The following is a 23,733-nucleotide window of genomic DNA, read 5'->3' as shown; positions in this document are numbered from 1 at the left end:
CACACTTTCTCCTTCTGACTTTGCCAACTTCTCCTCCAAAATCCTCACACTCTGGCAAAAAATTAACTCCCTCTCCTCTTCCCTCTTCTACTATGCCCGTCTTCTCACCTGTTTCCCCTTCTGAAGTCTCCTCCCTTCTATCCAAAGCCCACCCCCCGTCTGCCCCCTCTGACCCTCTCCCCTCCATTCTTATCCCCAAGAACTACCCTCTTCTTATCCCTTACCTTACCACTTTCTTCAACTCCTGCCTCTCCTCAACCTTACCCTATGCTTTCAAACATGCAACGATTATTCCTATTCTTAAGAAACCCTCTGCCGATCCACTCCTCACTGCTAACTACAGACCTAGCTCTCTTCTACCTTTCCTTTCTAAGCTTCTTGAGCGCCTTGCCTACTCTCAACTCTCATCCTTTGTCACTTCATCCTCTCTCCTTCTTCCCTTCCAATCTGGCTTCCGTCCCAAACATTCCACTGAAACTGCTCTCGCCTCTATCCTTAACTCACTCCTCTCTGCTCGACATGCCAAGCAATCCTCTATCCTTATTCTACTTGATCTCTCCACAGCTTTTGACACTGTCGATCATCCACTCCTGCTCCATACTCTTTCCTCCTTCAGATTTAAAGGCCCTGTTCTAAAATGGCTATCCTCCTACCTCTCCTCCCGTTCCTTTGATGTATCATGGAGAGGCCAGCCCTCCCCTTCCTTTCCTCTTAGCTACGGTGTTCCTCAAGGCTCTGTTCTTGGTCCTTTCCTTTTCTCTCTTTACACCTTCCTCATTGCCCCTGTCATCTCCTAGTTTGGCATTTCCCACCACTTGTATGCTGACGATACTCAACTCTTTCTCTCTTTCTCCTCCTTCTCGCCTGACCTCCACCTTAAGCTCTCCTCCTGCCTCACTGCTATCAAAAACTGGATGTCCTCCGACTTTCTCTCTCTTAACGCCGATAAAACCGAAGTCCTTTTCTTCCCCTCTAATTCTCTTCCCCCTCCCTCCCCGCCCCCTTTCATTCACTTTCCTCCCTCCAAACTCCCTATATCCCCCCAAGCTCGTAATCTAGGCGCTCTTTTCGACTCCTCTCTCACAAAACATTTCACTCACCTCCCGCACCTGCTGATACCACCTCTATAATATTCACAAAATCCGTCCTTCCCTCACATTCCACGCCACCAAACTCCTAATTTCCCCTCTCATCTTTTCCCGCCACTTCTACTGCTCTTCTCTAATCTTTGGACTTCCCGCATCTAAGCTTGCCCCTCTTAAATCCATATACCACTCTGCTGTTCGTACCCTTTGTCTCCTTACCTCCCGTGACTCCATCTCTTCCTCGCTCTCTCATCTTGGCTGGCTACCTTTCCACTTACAGCTAAAATTTTACTTTCAAAGGGATTGTGTCCTCAGACGTATTCCCTTAATCTTTGATAATTTGTCTCCAGCTTGCTGGCCTCGGAAAAATAAATTCTCAGCAGAGGGCGCTGCGCATCGACATCCGTCGAGTCGGTGTCCCTCGACAGCCACCGTATCGGCGCCGACTTCACCATGCAAATAAATAGCCACGCGCGGCGTCTGTTGCTCAGTTCAGTTTTTCCGAGCTTCATGGTGCCTCGGAATATCGTTGCTCAGTTCTTCAGTCAAATATACTTCATTATTCCTCGAATACCGACTCGTACTCGATGGCTTCCTCATCCAAACCGACGACTCCACGGTCTGGCTTCAAAAAATGTCGAGACTGTGGAAAGAAAATGTCGTTGACGGATCCTCACAGGATCTGTTTGTGGTGCCTGGGAGTCGAGCACCATTGTGCGGAGTGCGAGGACTTTATGTCCATGACAGCGAAAGCCTTGAAGGAGCGTAAGGGGAAGCTCGAGAGAGGTAAGGCAGTTAAAACTTAGAAAGTTTCCTCGGCGGAGTCGAGACATTCATCTCCTCGCCATCACAAAAGAAATTCTTGTTCTAGGTCTCGAAGCAGATCCCATCACTTTTCGAGATCTAAGCATTCAAAAAAGAGACGTTGAAGATCCCCCTTCCTCGTCTTCCGTTTACCCGAAAAGGGTCTCCTGCCCCACAAAACATAGCTCTCAGGCGGAGTGGGAGGAATTCAGGAAAAAGATGATTAGCGTCTTCGAGAAAGCAGCCTCGACCCCCTCGAAGACTGCTGAGGGTGATAGCCTGGGTGAAAGACCCGAAAAATTAAAACGCTGCGAGTCGCAGCACCTGGCGAAAGAAGCTACTCGAGAGCATCACAAACCCTCAAGCAAAGGCAAGGTCGCGTCTTCAACGCCATCGTCGAAAGTCCCTTCGACGCATAGATCTGCATCTTCAACGCCATTATTGAAGGGTTCTTCGACACACAGGTCAGTCGATTCGACGCCGTCTTCGACACCGACGTCGACGCCGAGAAAGGACAAACCCACGGCCACCTCACAGCCAGTGGCCATAGCCAGAGCCTCGATCACGAGAATGTCGTCAACAACCTCGAGTAGAATTCCGATACTCTAGAGTTCCTCGAGGCCTCTACCAACTTTCTCGACGCCTTTTCCGATGGCTTCGAAGCCTTTAATGTCCGCGTCGACGACGTTGACGTTTTCTCAGCCAATTATGACGAATTTGGCCCCTTCTGCTCTGGAAATGGGATTTATACCATTTCCAAGATCTGATCATTCCAGAGCCATCTATTTATGAAGGGGAGAATTCAGACCAGGAAAGACCTTTTGAGTTGCAGGGATCTGCAACTCCTGTACCAGAGGAATTTACCTCTGATGAAGGTAGGTTAAAAGACCTCCAAGAATCCTTACATGAAGCAAGTGGGTTGGACACTTCCCCAGAAGTGGAATTTGCCAAACCAGACCCAGGGGAACATGCTGAAACCCCTTATAGAACCTTGATGGCAAGGATAATAGAGTTTATGGGGTGGTCTACACCCTCACCTGCTTTTCAGCAAGACGACCTCACACATTTTGGTTAAAGGTCCACAGGAGGATCCTGTGGTGCCATTTCATGCGGCATTACAAAGGAAAATATTGGCAAACTGGGAAACCCCTGAGGTTATCCCGGCGGTTAACAAAAAATTGATCAGCCAAATATAGGGTGTCTACTACTGACCCTGAATATTTATTCCGACACCCAATTCCAGAGAGTCTGGTTGTTCAGGCAGCAACTTCATCTGGTAGTAAATCGGCTTACCCTACTGTTCCACAGGACAGGGATGACGAGATATGACTCTATGGCCAAAAAAGTCTTTTCTGCAAGTAGCATGGCGTTGAAATCCATCAATGCTACTTGTACTCTCGCAAGGTTCAGCCACACACTTTGGGAGTGTGCTTCATCAGCGGCTGACTGCCTCCCAGAGGGAGAAGAAAGGGAAGCGTGCCATGATGCCTACCCCTGGGGAACCAGACCAGGTCCAGCAACCCCGGAAGCAGACATCAAGTTATTTTGAGCAAGCCCAAAAACCCCTGCTAGGGGCTGTTTGGGTGCGGTCCTGGTGCCTATGGCGTCAGGCTCATATGGAGTCAGTCCTGGCGCCCCAGGCACCAGGCTCATAGAGTAGAACTTACCTGATGCAGACCATGCTGCAAGCTTACCTGTTGCAGACCATGCTGCAGAGCTCCAAGCCAAATGAGGCTTGGAAGGGACTATTTTACCTAGGGACTATTTTTTACTCGGGTGGGGCTGGGGAGGAATACTTGCATGGGTCTACTTTGGAGGCTATTTAAACCACGCCCGAAGAGCAGCACACGCTTCGCATTATTCTGCATCCAGCAGCGTAACGCTCACCGTGTCTGCAAGCCTGCATCCAGTCTTCTGCCACGCCAGCCTCGAATCTGCAGCTCCTGGAAAAAGGGAGGAACAGAAGGAGAAAGGTTAGAATAAGAGCAAACCTTCGATCCTTACCTGGATTCCAGTTCCACCGCCCCTTCGAGCTGGAAGAAAGAAGCGTTTTACATGCGCCGCCTCGCCTGCTGCAGCGCCGCGCTGAACTCACCGGCCTTCGCAGCATCCTCACTATCCACTGCATCCTTCTGCACGTTCCCGCCGCATTCTGGCACCTAAGGGGAACACAAGAACAGCAAAGGTGCCAAGGAAATAAACAGAGGCAATAGTAACTACCCCCATAGACTTACCTGATTACTGCCGGGGGTATTATTCCTCTTCACGGGTCGGCGCAGTCTCCATTGCATCCTCGCCGTACCCCGGCCCCTAAGGAGAACAACAGGACAACAAGGTGAGACAATGGGACAAATAAGGGGAACTCCTCTCACCGCAATAGACTTACCTAATTTTACCGCCTGAGGCATAATTTCCCAAACTTCATATTTTCTCTCCACACCTGAATAAGGGAACAAGCAACAGGTTACATTCTGGCTTTATTTTTTTGAACTGTGTAGGATAAGCCAAATCCTTACCTGAACTTCGTCAGCTACCACGAGGAACTCTTCGCTGGGGTCAAGCTGCAAACTGCGGAATCGGCCAAGAGTGAAAGTCAGACATGTGAACTCTTACGAACTACATACTTTTCGGAGTCAATATTGTTCTGGAACTCACCAATTCCTTCGAGCCAGTGAAGCAACTGGTTATCAACACGCCCCTGCGCTCAATGCAGGATGGAGAGCTCATCTTTTCAAACCATCAGGTGAGACTATAAGAGGGGACATCAAAGGTGATCTGTGGGGAGAACAGAGGGGGTGGGGGGATTTACACTCAACTCCACGGGTGGATAATTCCCTGTCTCCATTTGCAGAAGAATATTCCTACGGGCCAAGCAAACGAAGCTAGGTGGGCCATTCCAGGCCGTCATCTTGGCCCTACGCGTCACATTGGTGGAGACCGCAGCTGTCCAGTTCAGATCGACGCCTCTGTGGGAGCCAGGTGAGCGTAACAAGCGTTTCTAAACATCATTAAGGATGGTAAAGACGCAATGTGTGAATCCCTTCAAACTGGCATCGATTCTGCTGACAGCATCAGCACGGCCATGGTGGCAAGTACAACAACCAGGAGATTTGCTTGGTTGCGAAAGTCTGGTTTTGCTCCAGATGTGCAAAGCAGGGTCTTGAATATGCCCTTTGACGGCTCTTCTTTGTTTGGTAAGAAGGCGGATGACAGTTTAGAAAAGCTACAAACATCAAAGGCAGCAGCAAAATGCCTGGGAGCTGCAATCCGTCAGACACCATATCGCCCCTCAGGAACCTCTTGGAGAGGTAAGTCCTTTCGCTTCTATTCAGCATTCGGAAGAGGCAGAGGACAGCCGGTTCAAAGGGGTCAGAAAAGATTCACCCGAGGTGGACGGGTTCAAAATACAAAAGCCGCAGCAGCAGGTGCCTCTTTACCCTCGGCATCTGCATCAGCCGCCTCCAAACCGCTCTGAGGACTCTCCTCACAGGACACCAGTAGGGGGCAGGTTAACTCAACATCTGACGGAATGGAAGGCTAGTATGTCAGATGCTTGGACATTGGAGACAGTTGCCCAAGGTTACTGCCTGCCTTTTCTACGCATCCCTCAGAGTCATCCACTGGGGAACAGCTCTCTGAAAGTTCCAGATCCACTCCTCTTGCAGGAAATTGTAGACCTGCTAGAGAAAGGTGCCATAGAACCGGTGCCTGTAGCGGAGAGGAACAAGGGCTGGTACTCCCCCCTACTTTCTCATACCGAAGAAAGACGGAGGACTGAGACCTATCTTGGACTTAAGAGAATTGAACAAGTTCCTCAGGAAGGACAAGTTCAAGATGGTAACTCTCTCTCAGATCCTTCAGGCCCTCCAGCTCAAGGACTGGCTGGTATCTCTGGACTTCCAGGATGCTTATTTCCATGTGCCAATCCATCTCAAACACAGGAAATACCTGAGATTCACAATTGGCTCTCATTATCAATTTCGAGTTCTGCCATTTGGGCTGACCTCCGCCCGAGGGTCTTCACCAAGTTAATGTCGGTAGTGGCTGCAAGTCTAAGGAGGGGAGGGATTCACGTCTACCCCTACCTGGACGATTGGCTGATCAGGGCTTCGGAACAAGCTCAGATCCAGCTAGATTATGTCTGCCACTTCCTTCACAAACTGGGCTTCTCCCTCAATTTAAAGAAGTCACAGATGATACCATCACAGAGACTCCAGTTCATCGGAGCGGTCCTGGACACTTCTCTGGGAAAAGCCTCGCCACCAGAGGTGAGGGCTCAAGATATTCTGCAGATGGTCACCAAGTTTCAAAATGCCCAACATCTCCCAGCCTTCGACTTTTTGAGGTTGCTAGGCCTCATGGCATCCTGCATCTTCCTTGTGCCAGAGGCTCACCTGAGAATGAGATCTCTCCAGTGGGCAGTAAGAACCCAGTGGTCGCAGTTCTCAGGAAAAATGACGGATCTCCTTCGGATTCCGGACAAGGTAGCCCGAGACCTTCAATGGTGGGCTTATCGAGAGAACATTTTGAAAGGAGAACTGTTTTGGCAACCATGGCCAGAGATAACAGTAGTCACGGACGCCTCACTCACCGGGTGGGGAGCCCATGCCAACGACTTGACCATCAGCGGACGTTGGTCTCCATCGGAGTCCAGACTACACATCAACCTATTGGAGCTGAGAGCGATCAGACTACCGCTGAAAGCTTTCCTGCCATCAGTACAGGGAACAAATGTCCTGATAATGACCCACAACACAGTGGCCATGCACTACCTCAACAAAAGTGGAGGCGTGGGATCACTGCCACTGTGCAGAGAGGCAATGCAGCTCTGGTTTTGGGCAATTCAAGAAGGAATCTCTCTATCGGCAGTTCACCTAGCCGGAGAAAAGAACTTGACGGCGGACGCTCTGAGCAGGCAGGGCACAGTCTCCCACGAGTGGGAACTAGCTCAGGAAGTCCTTCAGGAGGTCTTCGCCCTTTGGGGAACCCCTCAAGTGGATCTGTTCGCCACCAGTAACAACAGGAAGTGCGATCTGTTTTGTTCAAGGGTATTTCCCCCGAGAGGAGCTCTAGGGGACGCGTTCGTAGTGAACTGGGAGTTTCCACTCCTGTACGCGTTTCCACCAGTCCCTGTCATTCCTCAAATGATCAGGAGGTTGAGAAGATTCCGGAGGACCATGATCCTAATTGCCCCAGACTGGGCCAGGAGAATGTGGTACCCGTGTCATGATGCCTACCCCCAGGCATCCGGACCAAGTCCATCAGCCCCAGGAGCAGGCATCTAGACATTTAGTAAAACTTCAGCAGCCCTGGCTAGGGGCTAACTGGGTTCAGTCCTGGCGCCTTTGGCGCCAGGCTCATAGTAGAAATAAGTCCTGGCGCCTAAGGCAGACCATGCTGCAAATGACTCCAATCCAACATGAAGCCTGAAAGGGACTATTTTTCTACAGGGACTATTTTTTACTCGGGTGTGGTTCTAGGGACTTCTTACCTGGGACTACTTTTGAACCACACCTGACCAGCAACACACGCTTCGCGTTATTCTGCATCCAGCAGTGTAACGCTCACCGTGCCTGCAGCCTGCATCCAGTCTTCTGCCACGCCCGCCTCGATTCCGGACCTCCTAAAACAAAGAGAAAAGAAAGGGACAAGGTTAGAAAACAAACTTATTTCTATTCCACACCTGATTCTGGATCCATCTCGTCTCCGGACCTGTAAAGAACATCATTTCTGCACGCGCCACACCTCCAGCTGCAGCGCCGCGCCATACTCACCAGTCTTCACAGCATCCTTCGGGTCGATGCTGCCTCCATCGTTTCTTCGCCGAACTTCGGCACCTAGGAGACAAAAGGTGAGCCGAGGGAACCAACAAATATAATTCTTACCACCATAGACTTACCTGATTTACCACCGGAGGCATCCTTTTGTGACTCTCCATATTTTCACGTGCCGCATCTGTAAAGAGAGACAAAACAACACGTTTTCCACGTGCAACATTTACCGGACAGCGCCGGGTAATACAGACTCTTACCTGAGCGCCACCAGCTGCCATAAGAGCATCTTTTCACGAGCCAGCTGCAAGACAAGAAAGGAAGGGGGGAACAAGAGTGAACAAGCGACATATTGAACTCTATGAACTCTATGAACTTAATACTTACTGCTCCACACCAGGAACCTCAGAGTCAATACTCTCCGGAACTCTCCCGAGCCTTCAAACCAGTGAAGTAACTGGAATTGACGCGCCCCTGCAAATCCACACAGGATGGAGAGCTCATCTTTCAAGAATATAAGGTGAGATTGCTGTGAGGGCATTTCGGAGGTGATTAGTTGGGGAGGACTGTGGGGTGCCATCACTTGAATCCACAAGTGGCTAAATCCATCTCTCCACTTGCAGGAGAATATTTCTACGGGTTAAGCAGACAAGATTAGGAGGGGAGATCCAGTCAGTCATCGCTGCACTACGCATCACGTGGGTGGAGACCGCAGCTATCCGGGTCCGACCGACGCCCCTGTGAGAGCCAGGTGAGCATAACACCCGGACCTTCTGGACATGTCCATCTGCCCTCCAATTCGCCTTCCACTCAAGGAGAATCTTCTCTCACAGAAGGGAGGTCAGGTTCTCCATCCAGATATCAGAACCCTTAACCTTCACACTTGGCTTCTGAAAGGTTGATATACAAGGATTGGGACCTCCCTGATGACGTCATGGAGGTGTTGCTTTCGGCCAGAAGGGCAGCAACAAAGTCTTTATACCGCTGCCGTTGGAACACATTTTGCAGCTGGTGTAGAGAAGAGAATATCGACCTCTTTTCATGTGGTACACCAACGGTGTTATCCTTTCTACTCTATTTGGCAAATTCAGGCCTTCAAGTTGGCACTATCAAGGGCTATCTCGCAGCGCTATCGATCTTCAAGCGCACTGCAGAGGAGCCATCGTATTTCAAATTACCCTTAGTAATACAATTTCAAAGGGATTAACGAATGTCTATCCTCCAAGACCATTCCAGGTTCCCTTATGGGACTTAAATTTAGTCTTAAATTTCCTGATGTGTACTCCTTTCGAACCACTCCACTCTTCTTCACTAAGATTTCTCACCCTTAAAACTGTCTTATTAGTGGCACTAACCTCTGCTAGAAGGGTGAGCGAATTACAAGCTTTATCTTGTAAACACCCTCATACAATTTTTTATAAAGACAAAGTTGTCCTACAGTTGAAGCCTAATTTCCTCCCAAAGATGGTTTCTGAATTCCATATCACTCAGAAAATTACCTTACCTTCATTCTATCTTCCTCCCCATCTGGGGAAAGAGGAAGAAAGGCTACATAGGCTGGACCCAAGGCCGGTTTTAAGCTTTTACATCAGCAGACTTGCTAGGATTAGGCAAGCAGACCAACTGTTTGTAGGTTACTCAGGGCACAAATTGGGACTACCGATAACAAAACAGAAAATTTCTAGATGGATTTTTTTGGCCATTCTGGAATGTTACAAACTAGCAGGAAAAGAGCCTCCTCAAAATCTTAGGGCTCATTCAACCAGGGGTATTGCAGCATCTTTGGCCTTCCAAAGAGGGGTTCCGGTTCGAGACATATGTGCGGCTGCCACATGGTCATCCGCACATACCTTCACAAGATTTTACAACCTGGATTCCTCCTGTAGTCAAGAGACTAGGTTTGGCAAAGCCGTATTACATTCTGTTCATTCCTAAAGGGAAACATGGCGTTTTTTACTTCCACCTCCAATTACATGCCACTGCTATGGGAGTCTATCAAAGATAAGGAATACGTCGGAGGACACAATCCCTTCGAAGAACAAGTTACTTCTTACCTGGTAACGTTCTTTCGATGGGCTGTTCCTCCTCCGTATTCCTTATCGCCCCTCCCATCCATCCCCGCAGTAATACTTCCCTTGTGGTTGCAGCTTACGCTCCTTCAAGGTCAATAACCAATTCATGCAGGACTTATATTATGCTACAAAACGGAACTGAGCAACGGACGCTGCGCGTGGCTATTTATGGGCATGGTGATGTCAGCGCCGATACGGTGGCTGTCGAGGGACACCGACTCGACGGACGACGATGCGCAGTGCCCTCTGCTGAGAAAGTTTTTTTCCCCAAGGCCAGCAAGCTGGAGACGAATTATCAAAGATAAGGAATACGTCGGAGGAACATCCCATCGAAAGAACATTACCAGATAAGAATAACTTTTTCTTCTCTGCCTTGTCTTCAAATCCCTCCATGGTCTTGCTCCTCCTTATCTCTCCTTCTACTCCCCCTCCCGCTCCCTTTGTTCCGCTGACCATTTCTTCTCACTGTACCTCCATCCCCCTGCGCTTCCTTCCGTTTCCGCTCCTTCCAATTCCTTGCATCTCTGCACTGGAACTCGCTCCCTCTCACAATCCGCTCTACCACGACCTTCGCCTCTTTTCGCACTTCCCTTAAATCCCTCCTCCTCCATTCTCCTCCTTGAAAACTCCCCCTCTCTACTTCCCCTCTCCCCCTCCTTTTCCTTCATCTGATTCCTCTCCCCCCTCTCCTACTCCTCTCTCTCTCTCTCTCCGTTCCATTTTCCCTCGCCCTATCCATCTCTTACTCCCCCCCACCTTTTCTCACTCCCCTTCATCCCCCCGTCAGTTAATTGTTCTTTGCACTGTTTTGTTGAATGATTCAAGATGTAACTTTTCCTCCCATTGTTAAGTTTTGTTGTTGTTATTTTGTATCTTATTGTTTCATTGTACAGCGCCTTGGTGTAAAGCGCTCTATAAATCAATCAGTCAATCAATCAATGTCGGTGAGAAAACATTGTAATGTGCCTTTTAATGTTTGTTTGTTCCCTCATTGCACCGGCACTTGACATTTAATGTCGTTCGTGTAACGTTTATGCGGTTGTCATGGCAACCTGGGTTTGCAGTCTCAAAATGGTGGCACGTACCAGACGTTTCTTTAGGTGCTTTACTCTCAACTCCGATCACCGTTGGCCACTTGTAGATCAAGCACCGTTCATAAAATGCTGCGCCTCACAAATCTCTGATTACAAGGTATTTTCACCATTTTCTTCTTTCCTTTTCCCGCAGCCGCACTTACGTTACAGTCTTGACTTCTGTTATCTTATTCAACCTGATGTTCGAGATTCCACATTCGGCCCCTGTTCACTCGCGGTTGGGTTCGTTGATACAGAGATGCTCGGCCACGGCCAGGGACTCCCTTGTTAAGGCGAACTGCTCCTCGTTGCCAATTGTAATAAATAATACGTTCGCCGACTCAGTAGATTGTGGATTTATAATCTAGTTTATTGTAACAAGGAAGTCCCCAGCGGGGCAGACTTCTCACCGCCAGCTACGCTTTGTGTATGATTCTGGAATGGGCATTCCAGAATCACACACTGATGCGTATGCATCAGAACATAGAACTATTTACATCATGCAACTATAATACATTTCATTCCTGTGAGGAAGCAACATGCACTGTCTGAATTGGAATACCATTTCTTCCACAGATGGATATTTCTTGGTGGTACACAGAGATAGTATTAACTGAAAAGTGCTGATAGTTATGTGTTACAATATATATAGGAGGTTACAGTTTATTTACAGGCAACTGTTGGTGTAATGTATTTATTATCGTTTAAGATTCATTCAGGCCCTGCCATGAGTGAAATGTTAAATGGGTTAGTCATTTTAGTGTGGATAAAACGTTGGGCATGTATGATTGTGTGCTGAGCCTGGCTGGGAAAGTGCAGAATGAATGGAGGAAAGTGGAATTTGAGTGCACAATGTGATGTTGAAATGCAAAATGTAATATGGAATTTTGACGAAACCTGTGCTAGTTTTGTTAACTTTTTTTTAGGAATTGCAGGGTAAAGGTGCATGGCACCTATGGACTTATAGGGAACTGTGATAGATTAATTTAGGAAATGAAATGCACCCTTATATGAAATGTTATTATGAAATGAGTTGTTAAATGTAGGACTTGAAATGTATTTGTGATATTAAGTGATATTGTGAAGTGGGCGTATTTAGATATTGATGGAGTAGTGACACTTTATGTTCGTAAATTAAGTGAAATGAAATGCTAGGTGTAATGAAATATGTCATGAAATTATTTTGGGTAATGGGCGTAGTTTAGGAGCGATGAAGTGTAAGCTCTGATGAAATTGTATGATGCTATGTTGTGAATAGTTGTATGTAGTTTTGATGTATTGGAAGCCCAATGGAATCAGAAGCCCTATGTGATGTGTAAAAATGGTCTTGTTTATCCATGAAGTCAAGTATGATGTAAATGATATGTATATGAACTGGTTATGTATCCTACGAAAGGATGTGCGAAGGATTGGCCTATTCAATGTGCGCATGAGTTTTTTGTTAGTGAATGCATTCTAATGGTGATATCTTTGCATATGACAACGTTTCTGATCAACTCCCTCTTGTGGTGGTCTTTCACATGCTGTGACTGTGCAGCCAAGTTTGTTTGCATGTGCTCTTTGTTGTGTTTGTATCTTTTCTTTCTTTTCCTACTTTTGTATGTTCTCTTGGGGGTAGTTGGAGTATGGGTGTGATGGTGCAGATGACTGGTTCTTTGTTGGTGGTGTTGTATGTGGACATGTGTTGATATGGTTATTTGAATGTTAGCTGTGTTTCCTGAGGGGTTGTGTTTGTGCTGTGGGCGTGGCAGGTCCGAGTCCCTTTGTGGCAGGTAGGGTGGAAGGTGAATGTGTGGTTGGTTGTTGAGTGTGGTACTCACACATCAAGTACATTAAGGTTCCAGGACTGACAGTTATTCAGGATGGGAGATACAACTGGATAGGATGTGTATTATAGAGCTCCTGCCTCCCTTTCATGAATTGCCCTGAAACTGAATAAAGACAACTTCCTTTTGTACTTACCTGCCTCCAGCATCATCTCTGATTACCTGTACCTGAATCCAGAACCCAAATACTACAATCCTTCGGATGCCATTTGAGTCTTTTGGGTTCTACACTTTTGAGCTCATCAGTAAGAGGATGTTACTCACCGAACCGGAAGGAGTAGTTGATTCCAACCTGGATCGAGATGTGAGGCGAGCCGTGGAAGTCTTCGGAAAACCCAGATCCCCAGATCCCCTGATCTCAAAAGAATCAGGCTTCCTCTAGAGAGGGGCTCTTTTCCACGACATACCACTCTGCTATTATGTAAAACAAGACAGAGTAGTCTATAGTGTTAAAGAGCGGAATTGAGCACACCACCAAGCAATGCTGCAAAGAATACAAAAACTGTTTTGAGTATAATGCCAACCTGGTGTGAATGGTATAGAATTATTGAATACAATAGAATCGCTGGTACCTGAGATAGTGGAAATGAAGGCCTTGAGAGGAAGTTCCGTGTCAGTTCAGAAGAATGTTCAGAGTTCCAAATTATGGATGACAACGAAAGGATAAAATAACAAATGGGATGGTTAGTATAGGTAGAATAACCCGAACGACACGAGGGACGCACTAGGACAAGCGTTGGTGCAAGACTGGAAAGCGTTCGTACTGCACTTTAGTGGAAAATACACATCATCTTCACAGGATGTAACACAGTCAATTAGATGAGGTAAAAGTAAATCCTTAATTAGTAAGCAGGACTGGAATAGGACTAAACTGATAGGAGACTGAATTCCGCTGTAAACAAGGCTCTTGCTGTAAGAAGAAAACTGAAGACTGGAATCCGTTTTCAGCGGGGAATGGTGTGTTAAAAAACCTGGTAGAAGAACAGGTTGAGCAGGGCTCAACAGGAGCTCGGCAATGGAAGGAAACTGCGAGCGGATTCAAGAACCAAGGCAAGGTACTGAAGGACAAATCCAAGAAGCAAACGGGAGACAGAAACCAAGGTCTGGTACCGGTAGATCAATTCACAAAGCAGGATACTCGAAGGGTGATCCGAAATGGAACAAGCCGTAGGAAGGCTACGAAAAAGAACGCCGTAACGATCAATTAGCAGCAACGAAGCTCCCGCGGCTGACCGCTTTTAAGGAACAAGGAGGCGTGTCTTCCGTGAAAGCGAGGCATGTCTGGTCAGCTGACTAGGAAATCTACGTGACCCAAACAGTTTCCAAGGCAACTTGTAACGCTGCCAGAACGGATTCCCTGATTGCGAGATACTCCGTGGGAACGATCTTTTTGGTAACGTACTTTGTTGCTGCCCAAGCGTAACAGCGGAGCAGAAATGGTAGAACATTTGGGAATTAATTAATGATAACCCTACTAATCCTAAAAAGGCCCTTAATTCCTTTTTAATTTTGGGGATGGCGTTTCCATAACAGCTTTGACTTTTTCAATTTCAGGCTGAACTAATCCATTCCCTACAAAAAAGAATTATATTTTACGGCAGATCTAGCCAGATCACATTTCTTCAGGTTTCGAGTGAGCCCAACTTTTAAGGCTCGGTGACTTGGTATAAATGTGACATATGTCATGGCCATCTTTTGCTGTGAATAATGATGTCATCAATATATGCCCCACTAAATGATGAATGGTGCCTCAAGAACTGGTCCATTAGTATCTGAAATGTAGCAGGGGTCAATGTTACCCAAAAAGCAATACTTGAAAAAACCCAACAGCACCCCCAGGGTCAGGAACAGAAAGCGTCTGCTTTGCCCTGGCCACATGAGAAGGGTCCCAAGTCAGGTTTCCTGGGTGAATCATCTCTGACTCATCACACTACATAAAAAGAAAGGTCAGGCAATGTGCTAAACAATGCCACCATTACACTTATTGCAAACCTTCTCATGGAAGGCAGCAGACCACTATACAGTGAGATCAGATGATTTGTCTACAGTCTGATGGCAAAACAAGAATATGAGCCTCAACACTTTGGGGCTTGAATTTGATTACTTAATCACATCTCCCGCCTAACGCTTTATGCTATTTATTGTTTGGTGGCTGCCAGTTTATTCAGATCTTGTTTGGAAGAACTAAGCTCCAGACATGCAACTTATTGGTTTTATATTACTTTTCACAGCTAGCGCTATCTGATACAGCAACGTTGTTTTATAGTGCTGTAGGTGTTACTATCACAACATTATTTATACATGCAAGTTTCTCAACCTCGGCCATAGGAGAGGCTGAATCTGTCTTGCTGGAATTTGGTAAAGTGACCTGAAATTGGAACCCAAATCTCTGTAATGAGTACATACCACACTTTAGAAAAATGATGGCACTCCCAATTTATCAATATACATTTCAACTTTCAGGATTGCACTTGATCAATATATTTTCCCATAGAAGGGTGAGACTGTTACAGGAGTTGTGCTATAGTGAGGGGGCAAACTGGAGCAAAAATGATTGCAGATGAAAAAAAGTGAGGAGCATGCACTTTTTTAATTTTTGCTCATTTCCGAAATGCACAGGTCACCTTATTGTCAAAGGTGACCTGCGCATTTCAGGGGTGGCTGAACAGTAGCGCAAAGATGTGCTGTCCAGCCCCCTTAAATACATCAGCGGTGGGAGTTTGCTCCCAGCACTAAGGTATTACTTTTTTTTCTTTATTGCTCATTTGGTTAAAAGATAAAAAACCTTAACAACATCAACAATTACATAGACAGTAAGACTCCAAAAGATAAGAAGGAAAAACCCACATAGACATTGATCTGAATTAAAAATACATTTCCTCATTTTATGCTGCAGTGCCTAAAATTTCTAAAAACAGAAAGAATATCTTTAGGGTGAGTAGAAAATGGCAAACAAAAAGATGGTGGGAAATAAAATATTAGCCACTCTTAAAATTACAGGCTTTTGCATAGTATCTCTCTCCATATGTAAAATGTGGCTGCTGCATATATAATAGGTTCTGCACCATATATACAGCTCCACAATTAGTCTGTAGTGAAATTATCCAGACTGGAAACTAGGGTAACATAGCCTTTTGCATAAAGACCGAGCAGCATGGGACAGCAAGTAAGTAGGTGGCGAGAGGTCTCCACTTCTTCCACACAGAAACAACAAAGCCTTTTTTCATGAGGCACCCCTGTCCAGTGCCCAAAACCTCTCTCGTGGGGAGAATATTAATCCGCACATAGGTGATAAATCTCCTAATTTGAATAGTGCAGTAGATAACTACGGGGCGTGTCAGAAGTAAAACCCTGTTTTGAAAATTCAATAAGGCCTGCCTTATTATGAAAAAAACAAAGGGGGCCCTGGGAGTCCCTCTGTCGGACATTAGTTCTGAGTACGAGAGATTTACCCAGAGTCTTTAGCTCACTATCTTTCACAGAGGAGAAATATCTAAAACCTATCAGTCTTTGTCCTGCCATAGGGCAGTCCAGCACCAAAATGCTAAGCAATTCTCTTCTGAACAAGAGTACCAACAGCAACCCGGACCCGCCCCCTCCCCCCCCTTGTTTTTGTCTTATTATGAAGCCTAGTGAGATTGATTTGCATCCCATACAGCAGTTTTTCCCTTCAACTTCTGCATGTCCGTAGGGGAATCAATCAAATCAATGTTTACAGGAATCTCATTCAAGAATTTTAGTGTGGTTTCACAAAGATAAAAATTAGAGGTAGCCCGAGAATAATGCCTGCAATGAGGCCTTTCAGGGAATTTGAATCTTTATTGGGAGAAAGGGGAGAGACCACAAATATACAACATTGAAGTGACCAGGTAGCTCTCAGAGACAACAGACCAAGCTCCAGACGTAGGGCTTCAACGGGGATCGAAACTCCAAGATCTTTGCCTCCAAGGTCTCTAGCCACCTTATTTTAGGCTCTGTGATGGCCACAGTGCTGTACAGAATTCTAACCGCAATACTAGTTCTATATACCAAAGTCAATCGTCAATATTGCAGACCCACTTACTACTTACACATTTCTTAAGGGTCCACCATTTTTTTAATACCTTGGACATAATGAAATCTCCATAATAGGCATTAATAGGATGTTCTTTGACTGGGATGCTAAGATATAGGTAGCTCTCGACTACTTCAGTGCAAGGTATTACAGGCTCACAATACCCACAAAGGTGCTTGGAACGTGTTTGAGTGACATGCCCTTAAAGGGCCGGCCACTGTGAAATGCGGTAAAAAATACAAATGCAATTCTATCCTTGTTTGAAGTTTAGAAATGCAAGTGGGAGAGCAGCGGTTAACATTGCTTCTCTCCCACGTAACTAAAATGTGTGAAAGTTTCAGGATGAGCCCGTTGTGCATTGAGCCTTCCCCTGTGCCTATTCCAAACAGGTGCAGGGGTAAGTCTTTCATTTTTTGCACATTTCAAAGAACATATACTTTGTGGCTTTCTGATGTGCATTGACATGCGCAAAAGTACCCCCTTGTTTTCGCAAATGAGCAAAGGGAGTGAAAAATGGCATCTGAACATGTGCATCTAAGGCGCTCACACTCGGAGGCTCTTTGTGTATTTGGGTGCACCTTTTTTTGGACAAGTGATAACATGAGCTGGCGCATTTCCTTATGTGCACCAAAAGAAAGTTTAAGAATCTGGCCCACTGTAGGCACTATATTGCATACAGAAAGCTTTCCACGATTTATTGATCTGAACAGAATGTACTTGAGAACAATATCCAGGTAGATTGTTTAGAGTTTTTGCAGCGCACCATAAAACATCCTATCATGTTTTGTTAAAAAAAATTGGCACTGAGCTATGTTGGCCCCCAAAATGTAGGGGCCCAGTCCCCAGACTCCTTTTGCCCTCCCATAAAGACGTCTCTTCAGGAATAAAGCTACTCACTGTCCTCGCTGCTCCAGTTTCTGTACTGCTTTGTGAGTCTATTCAAGATGTGAAATCTGTGGGAGGAAGAAGACCATTAAAATAACAATTGTCTGAACTCTTGGTAATGTTGTTTTTAATAGATTAGTCTCCACAGACCGATTCCTGATTGCCTTCCCAGCTGTCCCTTCATGACTGTGAAATTGTTGCCCTTGTTGTTCTGTCGGCCCCATCAAGGGAATAAGGTGGAACTATGGTCATAGGGTACAGTTGGCTCAATATATTCTGCCCTCAACATCCCACCTGGAGCCATGGGCGCTGGACGGAGCGTATGTCAGACCCCAAAGTACACCCTGCTAGCTGAAAGAGTTTTTGAAGACGGGTGGCACTGGAGAAAATATCAAAGATGAGGAACCTGTGGGAATAAGGACTAATCCATCAGGAAGAACATTAAGGAGAGGAAAGTAATTTGTTATTTAGTCTTACTTCGTCTGATTTGTGATTGTGAGAACCAATATAAAAAGATGTCTGTAAAAATATATTTGAGAGTATTTTGTTATAACAATTGCTGCACATAATCTTGTCTCCCCAGGAAGCGAGCGAACAGGAGAGCATTGGAGACTTTAACACTTTAGCCCTTCCTGAGAAAATGAAGACTCCCATGAAGACGAGCAAAGCCGAACTTCAAAATATCTCATCCCCAAGGTCTGTAGCTGATCCCTTGGAAAACCTGGCCATTGTACATATCTTTCAACACAAACCCTAATCCACCTATTCAGATTATTACCTCTACACCTTTCTACTTAAGCAACTTGGATAGGACAGTAATTTAGAGACGCTAACTTTTAGTCTACTAGCGCAAATCTGACCCAGGTCGATATCAATAAAAATGATTGATATCTCTTGGGAAGGTTGTGAGGGCTGTCACTTTAAATATAAGTAAGCAAACCCTAATGTTATGCTTGTGATATCTGCAGAAGTGTCCAGAGATGTAGGAAGCATACGTTATACTTCTAATGTCCTCCCGCAAATTCCTCATCTTTGATAGACCCGATAACCTGCCTGCAGCTTTGGACATTTTTCTACCGCAGATGGCGCTGTGCGTCATCGACTGGAGGTTCCTCTGCAGCTTCCGTTCTCGCCCTTGGCTGAAACTTCAACACTGGTATAAATAGCATGCATTTTGCCCGTAGTCTCAGTTCTGTTTTTCCGCATGTTTCGAACGGTTCGACTGCCATGAATGTCAACTCCGAAGAAGGATTTTAAGAGGTGTGCCCATCTTCGAAAGTGTTGATCACAGATTTTGCCTCTGGTGTCTTGGTACGAAGCATAGGGTCGGCGATTGCGTGTTGTGTCAATCCATGACCGCTAAGGCATTGAAAAAGGGGAAAGTCAAACTTCTCCACTTCTCCAACATGGGATCTTAGATGGATTCACATTATCATGAATATTCGCCATCAATAGGCTGGGAATCCTCTGTAATATTAAAAGCAGTTCCACTTTAAAGCTAAAAACTGCGGATCGCTTATACAGCCTATTGCTGTCACTTTTTGGTCACGCTGCCCAAGCCAATGGCATTCGCTTTTTCCTTAGCTCCACCTCTAGTGGCCATCTACAGGTTTTTACCGCACAGTTGCATGTTGGGAGTCCTCTAATTTGCTACTCGAATATCTCAATACTTGTTCTTTTGTGAAATGTCTATCGATTTTCATCTCCAGTCACATTGGTGACCGGCGTCGAGGACCCATTGCCGGTTAACATCCATTCCATCATCTGATCTTTATTCATGTGAGGCCTTCTCCTTGGACCTGGGCCTTCAACATGCGACATGGCGGATGCCAGCAATAGGAGTCTCTTCAGGGCCTGTTTCATGTACAACCTGATCAACGTGTTCATGGAGGATCGGCTGGCATATTCCTCTATTTCTTGCACCCAGACCATGATAGGAACAGCTGTTCCAACTGCAAGTCCTTCTCCTCCAAAACTTGACAGGATCATAACAGAAGGTTGGTGACTTGGCTAGGGGAGGGTGCCAAGACCTTTGACATGGCTTCAGTGCGAATTCATGCCTCCACCTGGTAGACCCGTTGAGTGTAGTTCCTCTAAGAGTTCAAGATCAGTTGAGGATGCTTCCCTGGTGAAGAGACCTAAAAATGACAAGAAGCCCCACACTCCCAACTTTCTCTATCAACGGATCCCAAGGCTCCATCTACGATGGCAGAGTCCACTGCCACAACTCCGGCGGGCACAGCGTCAATAGTCGGAGCACCGTCCACAAGCAGTCACTCCAAAGATCACGCTGATGTTCGTATTCCGTCATCGAAACTCAAGTCTCTGTTGGAGTTCACGACCAAGACATCGTCACCGGTCCATCGACCAAAATCTTTGTCTATCACCTCGTTGACCGCTCCTCAGTCTACCATCTCGTTGACGGCTCCGACTACATCAGCGACTGTCCCGTTGATGGCTGCTTTGACTGCGAGCACCGTCCACAAGGTTGCTCTACCTCCACGCCTGTCGTCATCTGTCCCATCTGCAGCTCCGTCGACACCACAGGCTCCTGTCATCGCCTTCTTCCCCAGGACTGCGAGTGTGGACCAGGAGATGGCGCCAGCTCTCCTTTCTTCCAAGACCAACCAAGGCAAGACCACTTTCACCCCGTCATCAGTGGATTCTCCCAGAGCGTAACAACATGCTCAACGACTACATGTACCCACTCTCTCAAACAACGAGCCTCCAGGGTTTTTCTCATCTGATCTGGAAGCGGTTGAGGATTCTCCTGACCCCATTCCTCCTAGACCTCATTGCTCTCCACATCCACAACCGTCTCGTCTTTCTCTGCAGCCACAACTGCCTCATTGCTCTCTGCAGCCACACCCAACTCTGCCAACTGTGCCCTTGCCCGCTGCTTCTCAACCAGCTTTACCAACTGTGCCCTTGCCTGTGAATCCCATGGGAACAGCACATAGAGACTTGTCCTTGGACATCCTGTTTAATCTGCTCACCTTGGTTTCCAAGCTGCAGCAGCGTCTGTCTCCAACAGCTCCCCAGGCTGCGCCCTCTAGGAGTCCACCATTGCCCTCAAGGCCTCCGCCTTCTGAGGCCATCATTGCCCCCCAGGCGGAGGTCACTATTTAGTGCCTCCTCCTCCTCCTATGCCTAGGCTGTTTTCCATCCCTCTGGCTGCCCTCACTGACACCTCACAAGGTACTCAAGTACAGATGTGTTTGAGGACCTGATTTTGGTTGATGGTGAACTCCAGGGACACTCTGTACCGGATGAGATTTAATCTTTTCATGCACTGTTGAGCTGTGCAGCAAAATTATTCAACCTGATCCCTGAAGAGAAGAAAAAGGAGGGTTTATTTTCTTAAAGGAGAGAGTCCTCTAGAAAATCAGCTGTATCAATCCACCTGCTTGCGGACATAGGGGAAGATGATTTATTGGTCATGAAAATGCTTTTCTCGTCCCCTTCATAGAAGGATCTCTCGGCTGCCATCTCGAAACTGCTGTTTCCTTGTGTACTTTGCCTCACTCAGAGTGTGCTCTTGTGCTCCGCCTTTTATCCGTGTGGGGAAGCATAATGGAAGTCAGGTGTGTGTGATGGTCAGTAATTGCCTGACCTCGCCTGACCATTGTATTATTATTTTATTTTTTTACTTTGTTTATTGAGTGCTTGACATTACAGCAGGTATAGACATAATCATTTTCGACTACAGCAAGTACATTACATCATGTTCATTGGTATTAACTGTGCGGTGATTACAACATAGGAAGCAGTGAAAATGGGATACAACTATGAGCGGAACAGCGAGTCAGGCATTGGGGACAGAGGGACCTTAGTTGTGGGACAAAGTTTGAGCTATTTGTTCTTGATCTTGGGTTGCCGGCAGTAGCTATGGAAGATGGGCCATGTGTCTCTGGGTTTACAGTTCATGGGTTGCAACAAAGCCCAACGCTCTTCAATATCAGAAGCCCATGTAATAGCCCGCAGGCTTTGTGCCACAGTAGGGCTGTGTTAGGGAGAATTCTCATTCTATGGCTATTTTCCTTTACCTATAGAGTCCCCCAGCAGCGTTGCTGGATTTGAAGGGTTTGTTTCTTTTTCCTGTTAAGAGTGAGACTCTTTTTCCCACTCTTAGGCATTTTTGCTATGTGTGTTCTAGGCTATTTTTGTCTTTAATGTCTATGGGATTTTCTCACCCCCATAGAAACCATCTTTACTCACATGTGTTACACAGCACCCTCAGTGCAGTGACACAGGGGTGTCCTAGCGACCCCCAAACATAGACTCCATACCCTGGGACTGACTACTGTTTCCCAGGGCATGTAAAGTCCCAATTGACTTTACTAGTCAATTATTATGAACTAAACCAGTACAAACCATCTTACTATGGAGAAACTGGAAAGGGTTCATAGTTTTTCCCTTATGTTCATTTTCGAGAGGGTACCGTACAGTCCCTCTCTCAAAGGTTTCTGGCTGGTGGCAGTGGTTACTACTGTAAATATTCGACCGCGAATATTTCCCTATGGGATTTTCCCATTGTTTGAGGATACCACTTTTTCTGACAGCCTCTAACATACCACCGGTGCATTTTAATATTAACTTGACTCCGGTAGGTTTTATTTGCCAGAACTTTAATATAACTTCTTTCTCGTGTCTTTCTCTAAACTCCTAACCCAGGTCGGGGATCCTTTGTTCGTCCTTTTGGCGGGCTTCTACCGAGAAGCCCTCCTTTCGGCGCCACTGAGTCTGGGGTGGGTCCATTGTGTGGGAGGGGGAGTAGGACCCCTGGACAGGGTTGCCTCAGCAACCCATGTCGCACTCTATCCTGATAGGCTGGAGGGTCTCCCACCAAGATGACCACTCCACTGTGTGAGTGACAGCTAGGCTGTACGAATGGGGATCTTTTTGCATAAAAGCAGGGTCCTGAGGACTGGAAGAGCAAGACGTTGCCACTGGAACTAAGAAGCCAAAGAGGAGAGAAGCCAAAGACATCTGCAACGAATGAACCACCGGTGAAGCCCTGCTGCAGCGTCTCACCACTTTTCTCCACACGACGAGAGAAGATCTTCATCTGCAAGAGCCTTCTTCCCTTGAGCCGTTGGGACCAACCAGTTTGCCAATCGCCTTCCCGGACCTGCCTTGGTCGAATCTCCCGTACCCAGTACTCGGAGGCCGGATAGCCAGGCACCAGTCCACCCGGACCGCGATTTAAAGGAGCGTACCTTTTATTCGTCGGGCAGCACCGCGGCTGGTTTCATCCCTGGGTAGTGCAGTAACTCGAACCTTCCTCCTAGATGAGAGTCCCTCTTCCTCTGCTGGAACACCCGAACTGCAGGAACTACCAGGAACATCCGCCAACGCAGGAGCCACTTCTTCATTTACAGGTACATTGTTCCGCCAGGCTGCCCTTTCTTCGCGGTAGCACTAAAGGTGTTTTAAATCCTTTACCTACCTGTTGGGTTGGCCGCCCTTCTCTCTTAACATTGTCTTTTCAACTTCTGCATCCACCTTTTCAAATTCGTTAACCAAAGACTTGACTACAGCTACAAGAACATTTCGCTCCTGGGCCCTTGCCCTGTACCGCTGACTCTGGCACAGGCCTACCGACTCTGGCTACATTTGTTAGACCTGCCTGCTTTAGATTGATTTTCATCTAGAACTGTGTGGTGCACCTATTTCTTATAACGACCCTTTCCTTCCCATTTTTAGACCTTGTGAAATGCCATTTTGCTCAGTTTTTCATTGAATTATTGCCTATACTAATGCACTGTCTTGCTTAAATTGGTCCACAAACTTAAGGGAAGTGTTGCCAGGGTGTGTAGGACACTATTTCTATATAACTTGTGCTTTCCCCTCCTTGTAAGGAATTGATTGAGTATCCCTTGTGTGTGGTTTTCACTTTGCCATTTTGCTCAGTTTTCACTCTGGTTCACTTGGTCTAAAATTTAACTTGGGAGTGTGTATATTTTTCCTTTGACTTAATTTAACTTGCTTGATGACTGTGATACATGTGTTTAATTAGAAGTGTATAAAATAAATATATAACTACTTTTCAAATACAAAGCTTTGGTCAGTGTTTCCTTGTGCCATAGTACTGTAGGCCTATTTTGTAAACCCTGAATACTGCTCATCTCCCTCTTGAGATGTCTGACTGCTCAGCCATAGC

At 46.4% G+C, this 23,733-nt stretch overlaps 1 protein-coding gene across 5 annotated transcripts in view; it reads left to right on the top strand.

Moving 5' to 3' along the window:
- The window catches only part of PACS1 (phosphofurin acidic cluster sorting protein 1), a 2,791,059-nt gene that overhangs the window by 1,219,673 nt on the left and 1,547,653 nt on the right, over positions 1–23,733 (top strand). For all 5 annotated transcript variants that reach the window (XM_069644890.1, XM_069644889.1, XM_069644887.1 and 2 more), the window contains one exon: positions 18,154–18,266. In XM_069644890.1, coding sequence (XP_069500991.1) covers positions 18,154–18,266 — 113 coding nt within the window. The remainder of the gene's footprint in view (positions 1–18,153; positions 18,267–23,733) is intronic.

Source organism: Ambystoma mexicanum, chromosome 2p (assembly GCF_040938575.1).
Source record: "Ambystoma mexicanum isolate Mex_15411 chromosome 2p, UKY_AmexF1_1, whole genome shotgun sequence".
NCBI lineage: Eukaryota > Metazoa > Chordata > Amphibia > Caudata > Ambystomatidae > Ambystoma > Ambystoma mexicanum.
The sequence above is the reverse complement of the archived record's forward strand: the minus strand, read 5'-3'. Positions and strand labels throughout refer to the sequence as shown.